This window comes from Talpa europaea (assembly GCF_964194135.1).
Source record: "Talpa europaea genome assembly, chromosome: 14".
Lineage (NCBI taxonomy): Eukaryota > Metazoa > Chordata > Mammalia > Eulipotyphla > Talpidae > Talpa > Talpa europaea.
The window spans coordinates 43689357-43716592 of record NC_140082.1 but is presented as its reverse complement, the minus strand read 5'-3'; the positions used below and the strand labels follow the sequence as shown (position 1 = coordinate 43716592).

The 27236-nt window shown below is 41.0% G+C and overlaps 1 protein-coding gene across 15 annotated transcripts in view; it reads left to right on the top strand.

The window, feature by feature from the left end:
• Window positions 1-1125: 1125 nt before the first annotated feature.
• PARD3 (par-3 family cell polarity regulator) overlaps window positions 1126-27236 on the top strand; it is a gene marked incomplete at both ends in the record, with an annotated part of 584385 nt that continues 558274 nt past the window's right edge. For all 15 annotated transcript variants that reach the window (XM_084254375.1, XM_084254377.1, XM_084254376.1 and 12 more), the window contains one exon: window positions 1126-1245. In XM_084254375.1, coding sequence (XP_084110501.1) covers window positions 1126-1245 — 120 coding nt within the window. The remainder of the gene's footprint in view (window positions 1246-27236) is intronic.

The following is a 27236-nucleotide window of genomic DNA, read 5'->3' as shown; positions in this document are numbered from 1 at the left end:
AAAAAAAAAGATCGGAATTGCTAACGTTCAAATTCTGCACTTAAAGTGGGTGGATGACCACGGGGTCACCGGGAACTTCCAGGTAAACAGTCTTCTTAGAAGAAAACTCGGCACAGCTAAAGCTTCACCAGCCTCTTCCCCAGAGCAGATGAATTCTTTGCTTATAACGCTTAGCAACCTCTGCCCGGTCTTGCAGTCGATCGAGCTGGTTTGTGCAAAATCTCAGCCAAACTGCGGAGCCGAGGGGAGGAGCCCACAGCGCGAGAGCCCTCGCGCGAGGAGAAACCTCGTCTGCAAACGCGCGCGGGTCCCTCTCTTTCCGAAGGGACGTGAGGCCACTTCTCCAAACGTCTCGGGAAGCTGCGCTGCCCTGCCAAGAGTAAACTGCTTTTTCTTTCAGTCCCAGGAAATGGATTAAAAGTGACAAAGAAAGGGGCGGGGGTGGGGGGGACTCCCGAGAGACCTCGAGGGGCGTGGAGCGCGCATCCCCGGAGGGGCTGGGTGGGGAAAGCGCAGCCCAGCGGGGTTTGGAGGGGGACCGGGTGCCAGCGCTCCGGGGCCGGCGGGCGGGGCGGCTCCCGAGCCCGGGCTGACAAAGACCGAGGGCCGCCTCGGGGGCTGGCGGTGCGGCGCGGGGTCCCGCAGCCCCGCGCCCGCGGGAGGGAGGCGGAGAGGGCGCAGAGCCGCGTCCGGGCGCTCCGCCCAGCCCGGGGAGCGGGCGCACCTCCCCCTGCCGCATGTGCGCGCTGTTGTGTGCCCGGCCCTGCTCCTCCTCCTCCCCTCCCCGCGCTGCTGCGCCCTCCCCCCGCGGCCCCGAGTGAGCTCGAGCGCCACACAGCCCCGGGCCGCCGCCGCCGCGCGCGCCGAGACGCCGAACAGGTGGCCGGAGGCTTGGAGCGCCGCGGCGGGGAGAGGCGAGCGAGCCCCGGGCGCGATCAGCTTGGCCGGGCCGGGCCGGGCATGCGAGCAGCGCGCCCCCCCGGCGCCGCCGCCCGCCCGCGTCCCTAGCCTCCCGCGCGCCCGTGCAGCGGCCCCGCTGCGCCCAGGTCCACCGCCCCGGCCTGGGGCAGCCCCGGCCGCGGTCAGCGAGGGGCGCGGGCCGGCCCCGGCGGCGGCGCCGGCGGCATGAAAGTGACCGTGTGCTTCGGGAGGACCCGGGTGGTCGTGCCGTGCGGAGACGGCCACATGAAAGTTTTAAGCCTCATCCAGCAAGCGGTGACCCGCTACCGGAAGGCCATCGCCAAGGTGAGGGGCCGGGGGTGCAAGGGGCGTGGAGGGTGGGGGCGGGGGGAGAGGCGGAGGGGGGGAGGTGCGGAGGGGGGAGGGGGGAGGAGGAGGAGGAGGGCGAAGGCGCCGGGATCAATATGGCGCTTCCTGGAAAGGGGAGGAGGGACACGAAGGGGAGGCGGGGAAAGGGAAAGTGCGGCGGCCCGGCCGGGGCCTCGCGGGCGCCCCCGGCCCGGGGCTGCGGGCTGCAAAGTTCTCGGCACCGACCTGGCGGGCCGGGCGAGCGCGGCCGTAGCGCCTGTGCCCCCGCGGGAGCCCGCGAGCCTCACCTGGCCGGACGCCTCGCTCGTGTCCCTCGGGGTTCCGGCCGCCGGGCGGGCGCTGGGTCCGGGCGCCCGCGGAGCCAGCCCGGGGAGCAGAGCCCGAATCCTGCGCGCCGGGGCGCGGGGCTCGCCCGGCCGGACGCCTCTTCCCAGGCGGCCCGCTGCAGGCGGCTGCAATTCAGCCCCAGGCCTGTCTCCACGCCAGGCCCCGCGGGCACAGGCTGGGAGAAGGAACTTTTTTGGTAGGCGGAGAGTTTAGTGATTCCACACACCACCGCGAGTGACTGCATTTCTGCCCCTTGCACTGCCTTCGTCCCGGCGGGGCAAAGAACCGAAGCGACTAGTTCTCTTCCCCCGTCCGATCGCGGACGGAGGCCCTCGGCACGTTTTGGGAACCGTGGAGTGGAGGACAGTGGCAGCCCGAGGTCCGGAAGGCAGCCCCCAGAGGGACACCAGTTCCCGCTGGCTCGGCAGCATTTGTTGGGCACAGAATCCCGGAGGCTAAGAGGCTCCCTTGCAAGCCGAGCCGCCTTGAAAAAGCACAACCCTAAAATCAGTCACCGAATTTAAAAGTTTTCATGCAAGGACCTCATCGCTTACCAACGTGGAGCTAGTTCCATAAGATGCCGGGCTGAGGAGCCAGGGCCCGATTTGCAGAGTTGAGATTTCCCTTTTTCTTTCTGGAGTGATAATAGCATTGTCGGTGCTGAGCTGCATCCTTCTACAATGTGTCAGAGGTGAAAAGGCATTTTCTTAAATTGTTTTATCGGCTATGTCTGTGTTTGACAACAGCCCACGCTGCAGAAGTTACTTTCAAGCACCTGAGGATATTTCTTTTTGCAATAGAATAACGTTTGGAGGAAAGCATTTTCCCTTTTCAAATTTCCAGTTTGTCTCTGGTAGTGGAGTGGCCTGGCTCTGTGCGTTTTGGGGTAGCATGTAAGGGTGACTGTGTTTGCTTAATTGAATGTAGACAATAATAAACATTCTGCAGAGTGCTTCAATGACTTCATAAGGAGAGGTGATTGACAGTTCCTTTCATTTTACTAATTTCACATGCTTGAAAGCAGCCATATTTCACTATGCATCTGATGGACTTCGGTTGAATAGTCTATTTGGGAGATACACGGGTAGAGCCACGAGCCCTTGGTGTATTAAAACTCTTCAGAATTAACTATGTCTAAGGTGTTGTTCAGAGTGCTGGACACCTAGGGTGCCCCTCTAGCTGCTTGGTGGAAAGTGCCCTGTGGGGCATGAGATTCCATTGTCTTCTAAAGGAAGCTAGTGGCATGGGCTGGCATGTTTTGGTGCAGAAGGGGAGTAGAGGATGCCTCTGGGATATTGAATGTATGGACTTGAGGGGTCCTGTTTTTAAAAATTGCTAGCAGTGGTTTCAGTCACCTGACAGCACAGAAAAGGGAGTGTAATTTTCTTAAGGAGTCTGGGAGGGCATCCCAAAGAGAAGGGACATAAGAACTGAGTCTTGGTCTTGTTTTATATATAGAGAGAAGTATAATTGACATAGGACATTGTTTTAGTTTCAGGTGTGCAAGAGTTGAGTTTTAAAGAGTAAGTATGAGAGGTTACTGTGTGGAAAAGAAAGGAAGGATGGATGATTCTCAGAGGGTGATGGTAGCATTAGAGTTAGATAATAAACTAGAGAGGAGTCGGATGATTCAGGGGTTTCCCAAATGCAAAAATGCTCTTTAAGTGCAACTCATAGTTTAGTGGGTGAATTTTAAGATGGCTTTGTAGTATACAGAGTTCAGTCATTGGATCACAAGATTGTTGACTCAAGAATGTTGAAAGAGTCTAAATATGTTCTAGGTCTGTTAATATTTTTTTCTTCTTAAATTGCCTGGTAATGGTATAGACTAAATTTTTTTTTTCCTGCCAATTTCCCCCACCCTCTTTAAAATAGTTGTGAAGCAAAGACATAGCAATAGTTGTTTTAACTTTTATTCCCCTGTATTCTCCTTACCCCTTGTTTAATAGAACAAGGTAAATTTTGTATGGACAATTGGGTAGCTGGGTAGCAGTGGAGTGGTGTTTAGGTTGCTAGGTGACATGAGACATGACAAACTCCCATCTGGTGGGGAAAAATGTGGAAAGATCATGTTTATGGCTTTGTGTAACAACCAACTAAGCTAAGAAAAAAGAAAAAGAGAAAGACAGACCCTAAGTCACTAAGGCTATCTCTGCAGCAAGCGTTTTGTGGTGCGGTGTGACTATTTTTCGGCATTATTTTTGAACTGTTTCCTCTTCAGATTAAATTATTATTTTGGACAGTGAAGTACTGTGACTTAATATGAGAAATGCCCTCAACAGGCAGATATTTAAAGACTTATACTTAGTTATAGCTTTACTTTCCTCTAGCGAAAACAAAAAACTCTGCTTGTGATCATTGCTTGTGAAAATGTTTGACCATCCCCTCATCCAAATCCTCTCTAAAGGGGGGTGCTCTACTAGACATTGAGAACCATGTTATATGGACTTTTCTTGGGCTTATAATTGAGTCCTGACTCTATATGTATCTGTGTTTCTCCTGTCTGTATTCATCCATGATTCCGATGGACACAGCCTAAAGCACCAAGTGTAGTGACTTTTTAGTGTGGTGCCCTTGTTTTTGAGGGTTTGCCTGCCGCTCCATAATTCTGAGTCAATCAAAATTGGTGTGCATGCTGTGCATGCAAAATCTACTTAGGGGAAACATAAGAAGTCCCCGTGCTCATTCTCAAAAAAATTGTTTTGATTTATTGGAAGAACTGCTTGTGTGCAAAATGTCATGTTCTATGAAGAAGTATGAGAGTAAATTCTTGCATTTAAAAAACTAATTTAGAAGACAGAACAATGTGTAAACTCTAACAGTAGGTAGCTGCATTAATTGGGTCTGGATTTCAGAGTTGGGAGTGGTCATTATGTCATGGGTGGGGTTTAGTCTCTGGGGTTTGCGTTGGGCTTAGTGAGTGGGAAGACTGGCCTTGATTTTGGGCAGTGCTTACTAACTGGGTAGTGGAGTGATCTCAGAAAGCACCTGCCTGGCCAAGACCTCTGGTTCTATAGGTCTGTAGTGGGATTCAGGCTGGTGAAAGCATTCATGTTAGATGGTGGGTTAAGCTGAGGAGGACTGTGAATGTCTGGGCAGGATGCTGGGACTTCATACAGTTTGATACAGGCAGGACTGACTGGGGGAATTTGAACAGGGCAGCAATATAGGTTGAGGTGCTCTTGGAAGATGACTGGAACAGTTTGCATGGGATCCCTTTCGGTGTATAAAACCCTGCAGATTGCTGAGCAGTGGAAAGGGGAAGAAGGGGTTGAAGGCAAAGTGAGGAAGGAGAGTGACTGGAAATCTTTTAGCTCACTATTTTCCCTTGATGGTCCTTCTTTTGGGAGGGGGTGGATTGGGACTGGAGACTTAGGTTTTTTCACCATTTATCCTTGGAGAGACCAACCCTATAGACCTTCACTTTCTTATCTCTCTCTCTCTCTCTCTCTCTTTTAAAGATTTATTTATTTTATACAAGAACTGGGGTACAGGCCAGATGCGCAGGAGGGTGAGAGGATTCACCAGAGAAGAGCAGGGAACAGAACAGGCAGAGTGGAGGGGAACACTGCTGAGGGGAGCAGCGGGCGAGGCAGGAGAGGTGTGCTGCGCCTTGTGGGACCCTCACAGGCTGGCGGGGATCAAACCTGCACTGCAGGCTGTGGACAGCTTCACAGCTCAGTGCTCAACCGCCTGCGCCACTAAGGGAGGCCCACTTTCCTTATCTCTTAAATGGAATAATTTCCTTCAATGCTAATGTGAGTGTTGAACAGGATGATGACTATGAAACTCTTTGGTACTAGAGCTGCCACATGAAGCTGCTTGGTAAAGACTAGTTGAATAACTAATATATTTCATTCACTGAACTATATTTGTACTGCATGGACATTTTGAAAGTACTTAATATTCCTTTTTGGATTTTCCCTCTTTGCTTAAAAAGGTGGTGTGTAATTAATTAAAGAATAGGTAAATATGTTAATATTTGTCTAAGCAGCACCAAAATCAGAAGAGCAAATTGTATGTGCAGGTATACATGGGACTTCATCTGGGTCTCTCATTTTGGGTCCACAGCTTCTATCTCTTAAGCATGGAAATTTTAAAGTTATTTAATAACAATTTGTTGTTATTAAAAAAATAACAACTTGAATTTACATACAGTAACTTCTAAAAATGTGAATGTGCTTTCCTTTTTGGGGGAGGGAGGACTTTTGATTACTAAAACCATATTTAAAATGGTTTTTTTTGGGGGGTGCCTCCCCTGGTGCAGCAGGCGGTTGAGCGCCGTGCTGTGAAACTGCAGTGCTGGTTGGATCCCGGCCCACTGGCGAGGGTCCCACATGGTGCGGCAGACCTCTCCTGTTGTGCCCGCTGCTCCCCTCAGCAGTGTATTTCATCAGTCTGCCTGTTCTGTTCCCCGCTCTGTCTCTGGTGAATCTGCTCACACTCCCTTGCATCTGGCCTGTACCCTGGTTCTTGTATAATTAATAAATAAATCTTTAAAAAATGTTTTTTTTTAAATGAATAATCTTGTGGTTAGAATGAACATGTTATATATTTACAAACTTATTGAGACTTTTAGGAACATAGTTACATTGTTGCAGAATTTGAATGAAAATAGAGCCAAATATAATAAAATGAAATGCACTTTATTGTTAGCATTTGCTATCTTTTCTCTCAAAAAGCAAAAAGAAAATAAATGTGTTTGAAAGACTGATCTTTCTGAAATCCAGGTCTCATCCTACTCTTATCCCAGAGGCCAGTCCTGCTGCTTAGCACAACCTGTCCCTTGCAGGATCCCTTCTGCTTCTAGTTTGTCTCTCAACAAACTCTCCACGCCCCATACTCTCCCCACACCCCATCCTCCACCCACTTGAACTTGCTTACATTGCCCTTCCTTGGCTGTAGCATTTTCTGTTTCTTCTGCTTAGAATTCTTGCTCCATTTGTCTGCTTATCTGTTTGAGCTTCAGTTCATACAGACCAGCCATCTCTGAGAGACTGACCCAGTATTCCAGGATTGCTTGAGTCTCTCTTCTTTGTGCTTTTTCTGGGGGCTTCCACAGCTCCTGTACTGACCTGGATGAAATTGTTTCATTGTGTGTATATAATTTTGTTTTTCTACAGAACAAAACTGTTCCCTTCTCCTTCACTGTAAATGTTTAAAAGCCATGGTGCTTCCTCAATCTTATTTGTATGCTCAGTGTCTGCCACACTGTAGTCTTGGATCTTGAGTAAACATGAAGTTGAGAATAAATACTTCCCATGCATTCTCATACAAAAAGTGCTCTTAGAAAGCTATAACCAGTACTTGCTAATTTTAAGGTTTGGTGTATTTGACATATTGGCACAAACAGATTATAATTGAAACTGAAATTTAGTATGACTTGAGGACCTGGAAGTATTTTTTTGTGTGTGTCAGTTATTTTGAAGGAGTTCAGTCTGTTTTTCAGAATAAGTGGACGGATATTCCTGAGTTAGCTTTGGATACAGTTCGAGACAGGTAGACAGGGCAGTGCGGGAATCCAACCCCAGAACACACCTATGCTGGGGCTGGTGCTCTGATTCTGTCATTTGGGATCCTTGGGTAAATGCCCGGGGTAGATAGAAATGTTCAGGATTAGAGAGTCACAGAATGAATCTGGCTGATGTCAAGTGTTTCATGGATCATAGTGAACATGGATCAGTTGATCACAAAGGTAACATTTGAAGCCCCACTTGACTCACTAGTGATACTCCATCTTTCTTGGAAGGTTTTTACTTCCCTCTGGAGTTTGATGGCGGTTGGTGATGGTGAATACACAACAGATGATTAGAGCCTTCTACATTTTTTTCAAAGATGGAAAGAAATATGTGAAATTGGTCCAGGGAGGTACTTAACACAGGTCATTTTCCACTGAGGTGGGGATGGTATGTTAGGACCACATGGTATGCTTTCCTCTTGTGCTTTGCCACGCGTGCAGCAGTCCTAGCTGGGAGCAAGATCAATGGCAGTAGGCAGGAGGGTGAAAATTTATATCATCCTGCCTATTTCTAGTATCTTTTCTGTATTAAAAGGAAAACAGAAAAATAGATTATATGGAAAATATAATCCGAAAAAAGTAGAAAAGTGGTTTTAGTCATTATTTTATCTTATTTTTTTTTTCCATTTGGAAAGATTACATAAAAATGACTTGCCTTCTTAACTATTTGTTTCTCCTATCTGGCTTTCCAACTTTAGATTATTTATGCCATTAAGCTTTATTTTTGTTTATTCTCTTTTTTTCCATCAGCTGCTATTAGAACTGAGAAATCAAATTTCATATTCTCTATCTACATGATATGAAATGACAATAATTTAATATTTCTTTTAAAGGTCTCAAAAAGACCATACGTATATAAAAGAAATGAAAACACGTCTATACAGAGAACATGTACGCAGTTGTTCAGAGTAGCATTATTTATAGTGGCCAAAAAATGGAAACCAAATGTCCATCAACTGAAAAAAATGTGATATTGCCTTATATTGGAATATTATTCACTCTTAAAAGGGAGTGAACTACTCATACATGCTACACATAAATGAACCTTGAAAACATTATGCTATATGATGGAAACAAGTCACAAAACACCACATATTGTCTGAGTCCATGTATATGAAATGACCAGAAAAGGCGGTTTAGATTCAGAGCGTAGGCCTGAGGGTTGAGGTAATGGAGATTGTCTACTAATGAGTTTGTTTTGGGGGTGATAAAAATGTTCTAAATTTAGATGCTGGTGATGATTGCATGACTGTACAATACTGAAAACATAGACTTGTATACTTAAAACAAATTTTATGGCCTGTGATTATATTTCAATAAAGATGTTTAAAAAATAGACTATATTAGCCACTATGAGCAAAATTTATTTTTAGGTATTTCATGGTTGTGAGAGTCCCATAAAACATGTGTCCATGCATCAGGGATACTCACAACCTCAAATGAAAACTGGTTATGTTTTGGAGTTTTCCTTACAAGGTGTAAACCTTGCTCTCTTTGGCCTTATTCACTGTGTCTCTTGCTCTCTGGTAAGCTCTTGACTGCTAACCGTCCAAGGCTCCTGGTCTCTCCATATTCTTCCTCTCATCCCCCAAAGGTTTGACCAAACTGTTTACTTGTTCTCTCTTAGCCAGAAATTCCTCCCTGCCCTGTTCACCAGCTCCTTTGCTGAATGAGACGGACTAGGTTGCCCCAGAGATGTCCATAATAGAAGAGTTTTTACACAGGGTTTGTTTTTGGTCCTCAGTAGCTTTGCAATTTGTCAAACCTCAAAACTCTGTGAGTCTTAGTTTTCCCATGTTCATATTACCGTATTCACAAGTTCTGGGCTGGACTCCTATCAGTCCTCTGAGTGATGGACATTCCTAGTCTGTGTGATTGGTTATTGTACCCTGGGGACCATAGGCATGAATGATACACAGTGGCTCTTCAGTGGAGCAGAAAGAGTGCAGACTGTCTTTCCACCCATCTTCCTATGAGAATATTTGCTTTCAGTATATTGAAATGATGGGTCTTGCCTCTCCCCCCACCTCCCAGGTTAAACATGTTCTGTTGAGAGGTTATAGTTGGACGTATCATGTCCTTGAGAATTTCTTACTGCTGCGAGAGAAGTATCTTTTAAGATAGACTGTATGCTTAGAAATGACTTGATATGCTTATTTCCTTTGTGAATTACAAGTAATGTGCGATACTGCATGATACTAAATGTATGATATGCATATACATATGCATTGTGTATATTCATAAAGTTGGTATTTTTATGGTGCTCTAAATTTAATTTGTTTTAGGAATGACTGTCATCATATACTCTTGCTTTTGATGTTCTTTAATATTCAGATATTATAAGACTTAATTTTTTGGAACTCATTTTTTCTGGTGTATGTGTTATTTTGGTTCTTGTTATTGTTGCACCCTTTAGATTAGAACATTATATTATAGAGATTGTATATCTGAAAATGCCTCTGAGATATTATACAATAAAAATCAGTGTTCTTCAGCACTCCAGAAAATGACTTACTGTGTATCTCAAAAATCTAAAATAGCTAGATACTAATAGCATGTTGTGTCAACAGATTTAAAACATAATGAAGAAAGTGCTATTTTTGAGTGGGTAGTTGTTATGAGAGTGGGTTTTTTTTGTTATATATCTTTTAAGCATATAATACAAACTGCAAAAAATTGTATTTTAATTTTCTAAATTCAATGTTAAATCCAAAATTAAAACATAAATTCTTTTTTAAAAAGATTTATTTTTAATTTTTATTATTTATTTATGCATACAAGAACTGTGTCTAAGCCAGTTGTGCAGGGGTTGAGAGGATTCCCATAGACAGGGAGCACACTGAGGGGAGCAGTGGGCGAGACTTGAGAGGTCTGCTGCGCCATGTGGGTTAGCTCCCTGGCCGGGGATCAAACTCATGCTACAGTGGCAGACCATAGCTTGATAGCACTGAGACTTTAACCCCTGTACACCAGGGAGGCCCAAATCATAAACTCTTTTGAACACCACAAAGGTATTGAGGTATAGTTTATAATTCTGAAACCTAGTGTGTACAGTCATACACAAGTAATGGTTAGTCAGCTTGCTGCCCGACAGGATTATATTTTAAAGAGATTTCTCTTATTACAGCCAGCAGCACCTGCAAAAGGAGGTAAAATATTCAGGATATTGGTATCTGATGTACCACCACACAGGATGTGACTAATCGCTAAATCCATTAAGGTTGAATGTAGGATACATATGCTACCTTTACCACTTGGTTAGCAATCTGAAAAAAAAATCTTTCAGATAAACAAAGAGGATCTGGAAGTGAAATGTGTTATTTGAATTGGTAACTGTTGTAACAATTACATCTGCAAAATGATGATACTTCAGTATATGCATTGTCTGAGGCATATAAAGGGCTATATTTTAAATTACGAAGGCACAAATTAATAGGTTTTTTTTTTTTTTTGAAATCCTGGAAAGCTAATGAAACCCCAAACTTTCTATGATTTCTATGATGTTTTTCATCTTTCACATTTTCTGACTCAGCTTTTAAAATATAGATGTTTGCAAAATCACAAAAAATTGAAGGTTTCATGGAGGCAAGCACATCAGAGACACAGTCTGGACCAGGAGTCAGACAAACAGATTCCATCATTTGTCTGAGAGCATAAGACCACAATTCTTGGCTTCTTATACCACCTACTTCATGAACTTGTTAGGGTTCAAAATGATAATGTTAAAAAGCATTGTAGGAAGTAAAATGAAGTAGATTTTAGCTGGTAATAATCGTTCTTTTTTGCTAAGAGTATTTGGTAAATTCTTCTAAGTTTTTTCTCATTCACATTAGAATTGCACTAGATATAAGAAATTGAATGTATATTAAAGCTATTCTCCCTTAAAATTATGGAAACATTCTTCTGCAGTGTAAGAAATATGATCCCAGTAACATTGACTTAGATGTTCCAGAGATGATCATCATGGAAGAGCTTTTCCAAGTTTTGGTTTTCACCTCATATAGTTTTGAGCTTTGCCATATGAACCTATTTTTCTGTCAGTAATTTGGGAATGTTATATTTTGTTGGTAGTAATGCAGATTAAGTGACTTAATGTAGATAATGCCTTTGTCATGTTATAGAATTAATAGATCTTTTTCTAAGTTTTAAAATAGCTTAGGCATCACTTTAATGACTAATTTAAAGTCTTTTTGATTTATGATACTAAGTGCTAGTTTTTCAAGTTGATTTGTTAAAGGGTCATTTTTCTTCTAAAAGTACGATAGAAATTTCAATATTAGTATTTACTAATAAATTAATTGTAAATAGAGGGAAAAATTCTCGGTCCTAAGAATGTTCTGATTCCCCAAGTTAAAGTCTACTCATTTACAGGCTAAGGAGAATTGTGTTTGTTTAACCATCTTAGCTATGTGGCCTTTTCTACAATTAACCCTTGTTACTTCCAAAATAATTGCAACTGCCATGTTGCTAGATAAAAGGAAATTACATTATATATACATATATGTATATATAAATGCACAGATGTTTTAAAGACCTTCAGCATTTATTAACTACTAGTAGTTCTGAGAATACCCTGGATCTCAAAGAGATGATTTAAGTTATAAAATAAAATGAGGAAGCAACTTTTTGTGACTTACAATGCTTTATTATAAAATCTGTATAATTCATATGCCTATTCCACTTCTTTACTCTTCTCTGAATCTTAAGATGTTGGGCAGCTAAATCAGCAATAAATGAACATGAAATATCTGGCTAAAGTTGACAGATTGATGTAACTTTTAATACCTTAGTTCTGCTAAAGGCGTTCAATGCCACTCACCTGAAAACTTCACCCAAGAGTTGACCTATTTATCATACTCAGTAGGGAGTGGTTCCTTGAAGGCTCCCTGAGGTGCTGGGCATGGCTATGTTTTTACATCAGAGAGGCTAAGTTATCAAGAACATGTATCTTCATATTCAAGAGGACCACCTCCTCTCATTCATCTTTTCAACACCACACTGCTAAAAACTGTTTTCCTCTCTTTTAGGATGTTAAGTATCTTATTAATTAAAATGATTTTCCCTCCCCCAATGTGTTTAGGGAGGTTGCTAGGTAGAGATTAAAATAATAAAGTTGTGCAATGTTTTGACTTCAATCCCTTTCAGTATGTTTGTAAACCTTGTTTCCCATGAGTGTATTCAAAGCTTTTGTTTCATATAGGACAGGAAAAAGAGATATAGAAGGACAGGAGGTTGGAATATGTATATATATCTTCCCTTCACAGCTTCCTGTGTTTTGGTGCTTTGCAAATAAAAGTGATGAATGGTACTTTCAAAAACTTTCCAGAATACCCCAGCGTTTTACAGCAAAATAACACTAGAGAAATAACCTTCGAGTTTTTTTTTCCTCCAGCTTTTTTTAGGTATAATTGACAAAATTGTAAGATATTTAAGATGTAAGTAATGATTTGAGACACACACACACACACACACACACACTCACACTCATTGTGAAGTTTCCCTCCATCAAATTAGCACCCCATTACCTCCCATATTTCATTTTTTTCTTTCAGTGAGAACATTACGTTCTCTCTTTGGGGTAGTTTTAGACAGACCTTAGCCTGTTTGGATAGGTAGGATGTGTTGGAGTTAAGTCTAAAGCAGAAGACTTGTTGGTCCATGGTTGTTTTTTTCCACGTAAGAGGAGAAAAGCTGCTTCCTTTATAGATTTTTTTTGCCTTTATAGATTTACAGATGGTATTCTCAGCTCGTTCTTTGCTTTTGGTGCCATTAAACTTTTTTAGGTCAGGACTGAGGATCGAAAGCTCTTGCACAGATGCTGTATTGGGGGTGTTATTTATCCATTGGGGAGTTGTTGAGAAAGTACCTTTAACAATCAAAGAGTCGTGTTTTCTCAGTTTCACTTCATTAAGGAGTTTCAGAGAGATAGGAAGAAAGCCAGGAAACAATGATAACAGGAAATAACAGCAGTAATACCCGTATTGTCAAGAGTAATGTTTTGGCATTATGGTGGGTAGGGTGGATAGTAATGAAAAAGGGAAAGGAAAGGTCAAGTTGAGTAGCACATGTGAGATAGGGTACGAGTCGGGTGGTGTCTTCTGCTGCTTGGGATAGAAACAAGACAACTAAGATGCGTGGTTTTGGATCAACGGGGAAGAGAGCTTATGAGCAGTGAACTAAATACACTTGCAAGACTTTCTCTTCAGGTTTCTTTGTGCCTATGCATCCATGAGTTGTGGGAACAGTAATATGCGAAAAGACTGTGGCACACTTTCACAAGGCCAGTAGAGAGTTCCTTTTACATATTTTCATACTCTTAGAATATTCCCATCAAACAGTTCCCACCCCCACACCAGCATGCCAAGGACCTTGGCTGAGTCTGGCAATTTATGTTTCTGGCCGGAGGCCTCATGAACCTGGTTAGAGGTTTTGTCTGCCCACCTTTCAGTTTTATTGTCTTAAGCACAGTGTTGTTATTTTTGTTTTTTCCTGTCAACATGACTGCTGAGAGCCTATGTTTTTGTACCTTTTACATAGTACCAGAAGTAAGGAAAGAGGACACAAGACCAGGTTGCCCTTTTCAGACAGAATTCGCCAATCTTCACTTGGACACTTGCACTGTCAGGTGGGGCTCACGTGGCCGTGCCTCTTCAGGCCAGGCCAGCCCAGTGTTCCTGCTGTGCTGGGTGCACTTAGCAGCCAAGAGCCTGGGACAGCACTCACACATCTTGTGGTATGACTGACAAGAGGTGATTGAAACAGGAAATCACTTCCTCAAGGGTTTTGAACCACAAATCGCAGATCTTGGAACATTTAGAATAGTGTCTTCAAATATACTGCAGCTATACTTTACTAATACTGAATTTTATAGACATGATAGAAATTAGTTAAGAGTAAAATGTGTCTGATAGCAGAGTCCATGTAAGAATTTTTTTTATCTCATTCAGAAGTTTCAATAGTACTTTACCATACGTTGATTAGTAAGAATGTTGTTTGATAGTGAATATATACTTAGGTATTGCTGTACAATAAGTGACCGAGTCTTGATGTCTTAAGAAAACAATTGTTTAATTATATCTCATGATTTTGTGGGTCAGGAATTTGGGCAGGGCTCACCTGTGGGATTCTTTTGGTGTAATTGGGGTTACTTGGGATATTCAACCAGCAGATAACCTATCTGAAGGGTTCTTGTGGTTTTATTAACATGTCTGGCACTTAGTAGGGGTGACTGGAAGCTTAAGGTCCCTGTGACTGTTGACTTGCAGTGTCTTCAGCACTTAGATCTCAGGATAATTGAACTTGAAATGCTGTGGCTCTTGGTTCCTAGAGAAAGTGCCAGAGGAGTCAGGAAGAGAAAGCTGCCACCAGTACCTGGAAGCCAGCTTAGCATCTTTATCCCTTTTTATGTACCAAATCTGTCACAATGCAACTGGGAGTCGGCAGGGGGCGAGGAGGGGTAGATGTCATAGACTCTTTCTCAATGCTAGGAGTGTTAAAATATTTATGGCATCTTTATTCTGCAATCAGAATCAGTAGAATCAGTATGTGTTTATGCTTGTGTGTGTATGTTAGTGTGTGTGTGTGTTGCATGTAACATCAAACAGTCTTTTTATTGTTTTGTATCATGTTTTAAAATTGTCTTTTTCTTGGTCTGGGTGTGGATAATAAAATATATCCTGAACTTTCGAAGTCAACAAACCTAGAGTAGTTTGTGTTCATAATTCATGAGCCCAGAGATGTGATAGATTTCCCAGGCTATCTGGTAGAAAGATAATAGTAATAACACCTTAGCTTTATGTGGCATCTTCTCTGAGAGCTTCAAAGTGTTTGTGTCACTCATGATTCCTTTTTTTGGAATATCCTGTGAGTTGGCTAGGCCTTAGTACCCCCAAATTCATATGGAGATGAAGTAATTTCATGAGTCTACTAATGAACTGTGTTCAGAAGGCAGTTCTTCTAATGATCTGTGTACTATTTAGAGCTTGAGTATAAACTTAACACTTTTTAGATATGACTCTGGAAAATGATGGAGATCAAGTTTTATTTATCCGGTAACTTACATTACATACCATGCCAAAATGTCAGGCTTTAAGAATAGTTATTTTTTTTTAATGTGAAATTTTTTTTGGTGGAGGCTTAGAGAGTTGAATCACAGGGATGTTTCTCTTTGAAGAACTAATTTCCATGTGCTCAGCAAAGAGCATTCCTCTGCCTGGAAGCCAGCACGGTGTCTTTATCCCTTTCTTTTATGATCTAAACCAGTCATAAAGCAACTGGAATTCTGTGGGAGGGGACATTCACTCCACTTCTCAGTCCTAGGAGTATCTAAGAACTTGTGACCATCTTTATTCAGAGAGGGTGGCAAGAGTGGCCTCCCTTTTAATGAATGTGTGATGTGCACTGAGGGTGACATTGGAAGTAGGAAACCCTGGTCTCCTATGTGGTATCTGTTTCTCCCCCACATCCCTTCACCCCCACTGGTTCTTAGGGGTGGTTAAATTCAGTTTCAAGGTTAGCTTAACCATATGTTAAGTTTATTTGACCATTGCTGTGTAGAGACTAACTTTTGAGTAAGATGTAGCTCCACTATAACACCCTAAATGTGGTATTACTTATATTAATTCAGCTTTACTTAAAGTGTGATACTTAATATACAATTGGTTTTGGGAATAAACAACTCTTCAGCTACAATTTTTTTTTTTTATAGAGGCATGTTTTCTTTGTTTGTTTGTTTTTTATTTATACATGCACTGGGTACAGTCAGAAGCGCAGGAGGGTGAGAGAATTCACCAGAGCCAGAGCGGGGAGCAGAGCAGGCAGAAGGACCGAAGTACACTGCTGAGGGGAGCAGCGGGCGGCAGGAGAGGTCTGCGCGCCATGTGGGACCCTCCTCTGGTGGCCGGGAAGCAGCCGGGGATCGAACCAGCGCCGCAGAGGCCGCGGGCAGCTTCGCAACCCAGCGCTCAACCGCTGGGCCACCGGGGAGGCCCTTCAGCTACAATTTTTAATGAACATCTCCTGATTCATGCATATATACCACTTGTGAAAAACTACTGGCCCTACATATTTTCCCCCATAGTGAACTTTCTAAGCACAACAATCCTTGGTATAGAGAAGTCCCATGGGTTCTGCTTGATTTTTCAAGTAAAACTCAGATTTAGCAACATGAAAGTGGTCCCCAGCCTAACTTTCCACCTGCATCTTCTGCCTGTTCTTTTCATTCTGCCTCTATCGTGACAGAACTGACTAATGTTCGCACCGAGTTCCCTTGACTTTGTATATGTCCCTTGCCTGGAATTCTCTTTCCTTTGTTCTTCCTTTCAACCGGGTTCTCCTATTTTTTTTTCCTCTGCATTGCTGCTGGGCTGTGTTTTTTTTTTGTCCAGAAAGCTTACGAGGCTCCAGATTGACTTAAGGACTGTACCTCAATGGCATTTGAGGTCCTATGTCCAGCCCTGACTTCTCTCCACCCTGGCATCATGTGCTTTGCTGAGGCCATGCCGGCCATCGTTGCCACAGTCCTCGGCATAGTCCATGTGCCTTCCCCTGCTCCCCACCCAATAGAGAGCTTCAAAAATAAAAACACAGAGTTAAAGGGATCTAAAGAATCACTATACTTTTTGAAAGGAAGTTACCCTAATAATTTTGAAGGTGTTAATATGTGTTTTATTACTTGTAAATAATGAAAGGTACATAAACTTTTCAGAGATAATAAGCTGATACTATCAAGGAGGATTTCTTAAATGTTCCCTTAGTGTGATGCTCATTATTTAGAAGCTCTTCTCCAGGGAGAATCCACATTGCTCTCCCCCTTGTCCTGCTGACAACTGTGGCTTGAAGCATTGGATTTACTGTGCTCAGATGTCACCATAAAGATGGTGGCTGGATATGCAAGTTGCAGGTGGTGGATGATTTATCCATAAAGTAGATAAAAGGGGTTAAACGGATCCTTTTTGGAAACACAGGGTCCTTGAAAACTGGAGGGCAACTCGGACTAATACAGTTAGGAAATATGCCTTTAGCTGAGTGGAGGTAAAAGTTTTTTTGTTTTTTTTTTAAGTCTTTTCTAATTAAGCCTGAATGCATATTAGAGTGTGTGTTTTGTTTTGTTTTTGTGTTAGCTGAACTCTAAGGAGTGGAATCTGTGAATTATTGATTGGAGAACAGGTATGGCTATAGATCAATGAGAACACTTTTTGATTTGAGTGAGGAAAGTGAACTGGTGACCTGAACTGGGTATTTGAAATATTCATCTTTACTTACCTTTCTTCTAAGAATTGGGTAGGTCCATTGGGCTAATCGTGTCAGCAGTGTTCTCACTCCTAGTGTTGGGCAAGGCAAAGAGATCCAGGCAGAATATTTTAAGTGAGTCTGTCTTCCCACTGGATTGATCTTTCCAAAGGGGATGAGTGGAGACTTCTGGAGGTTTAGGGAGAGGTCGATGGAACTATTCAAACAAGAATAGGACTTGGAAGTTCATAAGTAACCCAAGTAAAGCTTCTTGCATTTGGAGGATCTCACTACTGTGTGGAGTTGTGCTGACTCATCTCTTACTTTCTCACCTCAGTACAAGTTCCTTATTCTTGTTTCTTCCCATGAAAGCGGAAGTAATTCTGTTGAAGAACTTGTCCTTTAATCAGAGCACAGCACTGGCTTAGACCACAACTTCCTAAGGGAAAGTGCCAGCTCATGCCTGGCCTCTGCCCTGTGCCTGAGCGACTGAGTGGGGCTGAGCCCTTTGTCGTCACACTGTCATTGCTCTGAGGACTTCCTGCTGTTGCTGGTAGTGCGTTCAGTGTCTTGGGAGCTTTAGCGATCTTGCCTTGGTAGTTGCCAGCAGCACAGTTGCACTGATGGACACTTAGGTTGTGGAAACCCAGGCCAGTTGCTTCTGCCTGTTTCTGTTAGAATCTCCCAGACTTGACTTAAGTTGGTCTGAATTATCTGGTAGCCTTCAGTGTAGTGACTGCTCTGTGGTGACTGGGGAGGATGTCTGTACTTCTCAGGGTGGCGTAGAACTATTATAAAATGATATGTTTGGCCAGATTTAGGAATGCCCTTACAGGAGTAAAAATTGTGTTTGGTGATACCTACCAGAACAGAGGAAGAAGCAGTTTATATAGAGTTAAATTCTTGTCTTTGCTTCTCTAATGGAATTATTTTATGTTTTATTATACTTTCAGAGTATATTTTATGATGCTTTCAAAATATGTGTGTCTATGTGAAGCACCTCCGTGTGTCTTATGAATGTGGGCATGTGTGTGTCTGTGCACTATGTCTGCATGCAAGTGCATAGGGTGTGTCCATGTGTGTGTATCTGTGTGTGTGCGCTGTGACTGTGTGCAAGTGCATTGTGTGTGTGTGCACTACATCTGCAGGCACAGGCATTGTGTATGTGTGTGTGCATGTGGGAGGCAAGGATGAAAGGAATTGTTATTGAACTGTTAAGTTCTCCAGTGAAAGATTTTGGATTTAACAGTCACAAGCTGTCTTTTGGTGTCTTTGAACTAATAAATGGTTCTCTTACATAGTTCTATGGATCAAAGAAATGCAGTTAATTTTTCTATGACTCAGTAAATCTTTAAAAAGTTCATTTATATTGTGATACATTAATTTATTTCATTTTTTAAGGATTTTTAAAATTTATTTAAGCATTCAAGAGCTGGGGTGTAAGCCAGAGGTGTGGGGGAGGGTGGGTTGGTGAGGATTCACCAGAGACAGAGTGGGGGGCAGAACATGTGTATCCACTGAAATACAGTGCTGAGGGGAGCAGCAGGCAAGACAGGAGAGGTCTGCTGTGCCATGTGGGTTAGCTCCTTGGCCAGGGATCGAACTCCTGCTGTAGTAGCTGCGGATTGCTTCAAAGTGCTGAGACTTAACCTATTGCCCCACCAGGGAGGCCCTGTGATACATTAATTTAGTAATTAGAACAACTTTTCATCTTTTTTAACTTGATTTTTGCTGCTTCATTTAAAAAAAATGCTCCTTTTCCCTTTCCTTTTATTCCAGCTTCTCATGTATTTATAACCACTGCATTGTTTGAATACTAGTTCTTCAGCAGTGCTGGCCATGAGAGAAGGGAGTGTACTAGGGTACTTAAGTCAGAATAATGAATTTGCTCTCTTTTATGGAGGAGGGCAAAGCTAGATTCCTTTTCTCTGTCACTTGCATGTAATCTGTCATGGTGCATAGTGCTATGGTCAGTGAAATAATTTTAGTATCTCTGCTTCCCCATCCCCCTTGTTAGTGCATCAGCACCACTACTGTGCATGCCTCCTTAGGGATCTGACTGATTGGTAAATTAATGCTGGCAGAGGAAGTGGAAGACAATGTGCAAGTGTGTTTTATTTAAACAAATAATACTCTGCAATTTATTTTATTGGATTTTGTCCTTAGAATGAGAACACTAAAAGTAATCCTATTACAGTCTAGAAACTGCTTGCTCATACCCAATTATAGGCTTCAGAGAGTGTTGCTGTTGCCTTTGAAAGCATAAGTCTTTAATAAATAAGGCATTTTCTAGATTCATGAATAATTAACGAGGAATATGACAAATTTTATCCCAACCCAAAGCTGCACAGAGTTTCAGATAATCAGCTCTGCAGATGAAATCTCTTATAGTTCCTGATTCAGCATCCCAGAGCACAGGATTCTTCTGCACTGGTTTGAATGAGTATAATAAACATTTTTTTTTAAAAAATGTTAGCATTAATTGTCTATGATAAGATAAATACATACTTATGATAGGAAATTTGGACTGCTCAGATGGTTTTATAGAGGAGATTAGGTCTCCCATAATCTCACACCCAGAACAATCTAAAATTAGAGTTTTTCAGTCTTTATGTATATTTGTGTGTATATAAATACAGATGCTTTTTGAAATAATTGAAATCATGATGTATATACAATTGTTCCTACTTATTTTGCTTGCTATATTAACATTTTCCCATGTCTTTTTGTAAATTATAGCAATAAATTTAAAGGAGGTATAGTATTTTATTATATGGCTGTGTAAACATTTTTCTATTATAGAAACATCTTTCTATTGTTTATTATTGGAAATTTAGTTTGTTTTTCCATATTTTACCCTAAACACCCATTATGAGTGTTTAGATTCATAATGCAAAGGATGATTCACAGTTTATATTTGTTTGAAGTAGGTATGTAATTTTTGGCTGGGTGGGAAGTCATGAACGTTATGATGATTCTCAATTTATGTATTTTGCCAGTTTGCTTTCCAGAAAAGTTGTTTCAGTATATACCTGGTTGGCATGAGAGATTGATACTTGTCCCTGCCAGGTTGACTTTTTGGGTTGGTAGGTAATGACACTGCTATGCTTTGCAGCTGCGAGCCCCTGGGCCGAGCAATGAGGTCTCCAGCTTCATTTTGCTTTGTTTTTGTTTTTTGGTTTTTTTTTTTAAATGTATCAGTTTCTTTTTTCTTTTTTTTTAAGATTTTTTTTTTTTTTTGTAGAAGAACTAGGGTGCAGGCCAGTGGTGCAAAGGGTGAAAGGATTCTTAAGAGACAGAGTGGGGAGCAGAACAGGCAGATCTACTGAAATACACTGCTGAGGGGACCAGTGGGTGAGACAGGAGAGGTCTGCTGTGCCATGTGGGTTAGCTTCCTGGACAAGGATCAAACTCAGGCCAATGTGTAGTTTGATTGCAGTGGTAGTACTGAGACTTAACCCTTAGGCCACCAAGGAGGCCCTTCCAGCCTCATTTTGATAGCTTGTTAGCTGGCTATAATGCCTGCTTCTCTTTGAAGATTAAAGGGGAGATTATATAAAGGACCTTGGCCCAAAATGGGCATTTAGTGCGGGCAGTTGTGGTGCTGGTGACTAGTTTCATGGTGAGTGTTTAGATTCTTTCATGTTAATGGAACAGAGAGCAATGGACTGGGAGATAGTGGGTGGCTATGTCATCATGTCCTACACTTTTAGAAAGACGTGCAAAGTACTTTTCCAAACTGGGATTCTATGTAAAAGAGTTTGAAAAGCAATGCTTAATATTCAAGAACACTTTTTCCCTGAGAATTTTATGTGGAGTGGAATCCAAATGTTTCCTGGTGTGTAGATAATTTCCCATGTACCCACGGGGACTTACCAGTGACCCTATGGTGCAGTTGTCAGTGCATGTCAGGTCTTCCTTTGCTCTGTGCTTTCAGTGCAGGATGATATTTCTCACAACCTTTGTGCTAATCTGTCTGGATTATGACTATTAAATCCTCTTTAAGATTTATCTATTTCATCTGCCTTTTTGGAAGATCTTCAATGAGATAACAAAAAAGGCAAGTATATGCAGCATTGTTTGTCCAGCTGCTATAGTCCACTGAAACCAAATAAAAACTAGATGTAAAGCGCATCTACTCTTAGAAGTTTCCCTGACAAGTCTTGCTTGACTACTCACCTTCCCAGGTAGATAATTTCATCTGGCTATGTGATCAATCTTTTTGTCTTTTGTTAAGATTCTTCCATTTTTAAACTCATTATTTTGTCCTCTATTTCCCTGAAGGGTGTCATTTCCCCCAATATATTTGAAGAATGTATTCATGTTATCAGTTTGGGTTAACTTTGCTTGTTTAGTACTATTCATATGAGTCGGGTTTTCTTTTTGTATTCTTAAAGTGTATAATGTATGCATGAGGATTTTTGTTAAGTTTCCAGGATTGAGAAAATATGTAAAATACTTAGTAGGTTTTTGGTTACTTGACTCTGCTGGATGTGGTGCTAATTTTCAGACTAAATGTTTTAGAGAACTTTAAAAAAAGCTCTGCTACCATGTACACCAGTTTTTGGTGCTTGAGTTACCTAAATAATGATGTGTATTTGTCATTTTTTCCCCTGGAAGTCTACATGACGATATTAGATTGCTAAGAGCAAATCCATGTGTACATCTTATAAAAGAACTATAAAAATATAAAACTGTCTAAAAATACAAGGAAATCTGAAACTCATTTTTAAGTTTTTAAAATTTCTATAGTAAGTAGTGAGTGTCAGAAATGGATAAATTTTAAGTGGCTCTTTAGAGTGTTCATTTAAATAAAAGCATTTAATTGGATAAATTTGTGGATCTCATATGCCGTTCCCTGTCATACACTGGCAGGCATTCTCCATTTCATTCTAATCCCCAGATGTAATGAGATGCCTCTGATAATAGTTGCTTGCAATTGACATTCATAAAATTTTTGGTCAATGCTCCCAGGTGGTAGTGGTGTTTACAATGCTTTTCAGAATGGCTGAGGACTTGTACTATTCCCTAATGACCTACTTGCCATTTCCCATATAAGACCCATGTCACCCTGAAGGATATTTTAACATCCAAAGGGATATTTTTCTTTGCTTATTTGGCATAGCCAGCACTGACTACTGTGCCATCACTGGCCACTTTAAGTCGATTATGAGTCAAAGCTTTGGCCAGAGCACAAAATGGTTGACAGAAAGAATCATCTTTAGAGTGAAGAGTGTGTCGTAGAAACCTTCACCTTAAGATAATGTGGTTTGGGCTCATTAGCTGAGAATGTTTGCAGTATGAGACTTCCACAGAGAGACGAGTTGGCTGGGCGAGCTTTGATTGACTGGGTTGTTGCATGGAAAAGGTAACTTTGTCAGAGTTCACTGTTTAAAATGTGGCATCATTTATATGTCTGTCTTGGTCTATTGAAATGATTGCAGTGATTAGTAGCATTTCCAAACATTTTGATGAGGAAGAGGAAGATGTTCAGGATGGAGAGTAATGCCTTATTCATTTATTTTTAATGTATGATGCATAAACAGTTTTCATTTGAGTTGTCCTAAGCTTCCATAGGAGAGTGATTTTAAAGTGAAAAATTAAGCAAATAAGGAGAAAACCATTAAAGTCATGGATTTAGACTTCTGGGGCTTGAAAAGTATAACTGTGTGATATTTATGCAACTTATTTGGAGATTGAGGTCATTTTAAATTTGTAAAACCGTTCATTTTTGAAAAGATGCAGTTATTTCTGATTTGCGTGTTCAAGTGAAAATATAATGGTAACATCTTAGAAAGCTTCACCTATGCAGACTGAAAGATTAATAGCATTCCTCTGAAGCAACAGCAGTGATTTCCCCCATAAAAGTCTATACAATTCTTTGTCTTGTGTTCATATATAGAATTTTTCTTCAGCAGCTAGATTATGTAAACATGTTAATATTTGTTCCTATAAATTGGTTTAAATAAATTCCACTATACATTTTAACTATTTCCAACATATTAAAGACAGGAGGGAACTTAGTTGATTAGATTTCTAGCACCAAATTTTCAGAGGACATTAAGTGATAAAGAGGAATGAATAGTAGAAAAATTGCTGTTATAATGCATTTAAGAGTGTTTTCAGGCCCATGAGCAGTTGTGTTCCCACTTGACAGTGTAAGTTTAAAATAATTTGCCAGAGATTCCAAGAAGAGGTAGAAATGGATAGGAAAAGTGAAGAATCTCTTAAAAAGTAAATTTTAAAACACAAAGCTTATCTCTACTTAGATTTCGTCTTCTGTTGATCTCCGAAAATGAAAGTCAATCAGAATTAATTCAAATACATATGCTTTATAGGGAATATTTAGAAATCAAAATTTCTATATGGAGTTTCATCATTTTGTCATATTTCCAAGTAAATGCTTTTTATGTTTTGTCCCTTGGAATAATATTAATTAAACTTGATTCAACCAAATTTTAAGTTTTAATACACTGACAAAGGTAGTAGGCCTAAAAATGTTTTAAAATAAATGAGATTTAAAATGCTCACTTTAAGTCCTTGGAATAAAACTGACCACTAGGGGAAAAATTAACCTTGTAAATTGTTGGGGAAGATAACAGCATTTTATGTGTAGGGGAAATGCTTCCTCATATTGATTAGTCAGAGTGGAGTGGTTAGTCCTTAAAATGTTTTGATGTTATTATAATAATTGCAGTTATTTAAAAAGAATAGGTATAGAGCTAATTTTTGATACTATGAAAGATGGAGAGGTTTTTATGAAGACTTTTCTAAGTGTTGGATAAGCATATCTGGCTCTCTCTGTGATCCTCTTTTAAGATTTTAGGGTAGTCTTTCTAAAACATGCCCCTGCCCTACTTCTGGAATTTCTTGGAATTTTTTTTTTTTAAAGATTTTTTTTTACTCCCCTGGTGGTGCAGGCGGTTGAGCGCTGTGCTACGAAGCTGTCCACAGCCTCTGCAGCGCCGGTTGGCTCCTGGGTGCCGGTGAGGGTCCCACATGGCGCTGCAGACCTCTCCCGTCACGCCCGCTGCTCCCCTCAGCAGTGTATTTCGTCAGTCTGCCTGTTTTGTTCCCCACTCTGGCTCTGGTGAATCCTCTCATCCTCCCGCACATCTGGTCTGTACCCCGTTTCTTGTATAAATAAATAAAAATTCTTTAAAAAAATTTAAAAAAAGAAGATTTATTTTTATTTATACAAGAACTGGGGTACAGGCCAGAGGTGTGGAAGGGTGAGAGGATTCACCAGAGACAGAGTGAGGAGCTGAATAGGCAGATGGACTGAAGACACTGCTGAGGGGAACAGCGGGCGAGGCAGGAGAGGTCTGCTGCACCATGTGGGTATCTTCCTGGCATGCTGGGAATCGAACCCGTGCTGCAGAGGCTCGCGGACAGCTTCACACTGCTGTGCTCAATCTGCTGCGCCACTGGGGAGGCCCAATTTCTTGGAATCTTAATGAATACAATTGCAACTCTTCTTACCCTGCTGGATCAAAATGTATTTGGGTTGTGCATTGTACTTAATCATTGGTGCCTCTCTCTTAGAATGTTGGTACCTTTTATTTTGCTGTGATGCAGTTGGGTCCAGAAGTTAGTCAGATAATTGAGGGAAAATTATATGGTATAGTTTAGTCAAGATTGTACTCCCTTTCTCTGTTAAAATTTTTAAAAATTATAGCAACTGGGTCACAATTATTCAGTAGGTGCCAGATTTAGGTATCACCCTTCATAGTGCTTAAAGCACTCTGAAGAGAAAATTCCATTAATTATACAGTTTTGTTTTTCTGAAACATGAAAAAATATATCTGCTGCTATCTTGTGATTACTGGGACGATGCAGTTCAGTTCTGGATGATGTTGTATATAGCTTGGTATTCTCTCATTAGTTCAGTTGTTCCCTTTTTTACCCGCCCCTTCCCCTACCCCTAACCTCCAGAATTGTGAACTCTAGATCAGGGTGATATTTCTTCTTTTTTACACTATAGCGTGAGCACTGTACAATGAAATTGTTAATTTCTGTTTTTTTTTCTCTCCCCTAAGGTTTGCTGTATAAGCCCTTATTTATTAAAGAACAAATAAATGAAGTTAAATGTCTTATATGAAGAGGCATAATATATATCTCGAGGGAATCAGATCCAGCTTCTCTAATCATTCTATTATGAATTATTTAACATTTTCCTAAAAATGTCTGTAGACACTTGTTTTTATGTTTTTGCCTGTTAATTCTCCTCTTGAATCATGTATTCGTTGGGAGAACTGAAATCTATTGAAACACTCTACACTCTATTCTGCCTTTTTCTTTTTTTTTTTTTTTTTTTTTAATGTGGAAACCACCAGAAACCAATAAAAGAGAATAGGAAGTGACTGACAGTAGACAGGAAATACCTTGGGAGGGCTAAAGATCAGGATAGGACTGCTTGCCTTGTCCTGGTCAAGGGGCAAATAAATGCTACAGCTGTCTTTTGCAAAGATTATTTCTTCTACCCGGTTAGCAACATCTGCAGCTGTGCAGGCTCTCAGAAACCTCTGGTGTCAGCCAAAGTCTGATTTATGCTCACATGAGCCTCTGCACACTTGGGTGCTCCAGGCTTGTTGGGGGAGGGGTGGCCAAATCTCCAAAGGCACACTTTTATTTTGATACTGAGCTAGAACTGAGAAGCATAATATGGGAGAGTGATCTGTACCAAGTTCAAGAAAAGTACAATACATGGAAATACATCCCTTCAAATATAGGAAATCCCAAATTGCTTTTATGTTTCCCCTCACAACTATGTGAAATATCTTTTAATTTAGCTTTCACTTTGAGTTTCAGCTCCTTTTTATGTATGGCATCCTGAATGTTAGTTTTCATTATTTTCTTATTATAGTGTATTGTGTCTTGCATCTGCACTGATTATTGTTCTTTGTTCCATTAGAAGCCTTATTTTATCCAGAGAAACAGAACAAAAAAATAACAGCAATTTTGAGTTGCAGCTCTCTCCCCTTTTTATTTAAAAAAATAACAGCTTCTGTAAAAACTGTGGCAGGAGAAAAGAGGGGGCGTACTGTTGTTCCTGAGGATAAAATAGGCTGAAACCAAAGAACACTAAATTTTTATTTAGTGATTTTATTAATGAATCTCAGTAGAGTTTTTAACAACAGGACAGGATTTCCTCCTATTGTGATTCTTCTTGACCTCCAAGAAATAATTCCATAAGCTAGTACTCATATGACATCTTTCTGATTATAGACTTGTAATAATTAGATGTTTATCCTTAGGGAAAAACTGCTATAAAATTTATTAATAGTGCCACGGAAGTACTTGTACACCTTATTATGTAAATTGTTATTTTATAGTCTACATCATTCCAAAAATATTTTGAAAGGGCGATTATGCTGAATTCCCAAGAGTTCTATCATAAACCAATACTTGGACTTACAGAGAATATTGTCAAAGTGCCTAACAAATTGTATTTCATTGTTGAAAACCAGCCAGGTCTGTGGGGAGAAATGGAAAACTAGGAAAGTATTTGGTGATTGGTTTTTGAGGATAAGTCAGGTCAAGGGCAAACTAAATGTGAATCAGCAACTTTAAATTCATTTGTATAAAAGATGCAGAATAAAATACCACATTGTTTCCATGGGGATTACCAATAGGGGTCAGACATCTGTGGAAAATGATAGTAGGAGGGGTGTAATGGGGAATGTGGATTTGGATGGCGTTAATGTCACTGTTAATATCGAAGCATCTGGATTCTCATCTAGATAAGACCCAAAGAAGACAAGAATCCAAGAAACCACTGAGGGATTTGCCTTTATGGAAGAATTTCTTTGACATGGGCGCATCTTCCCCAAAGTGCAAAGTTAGATTTTTTTTCATACTTGGATCTCATTTGATAGTATTTGCATACTAC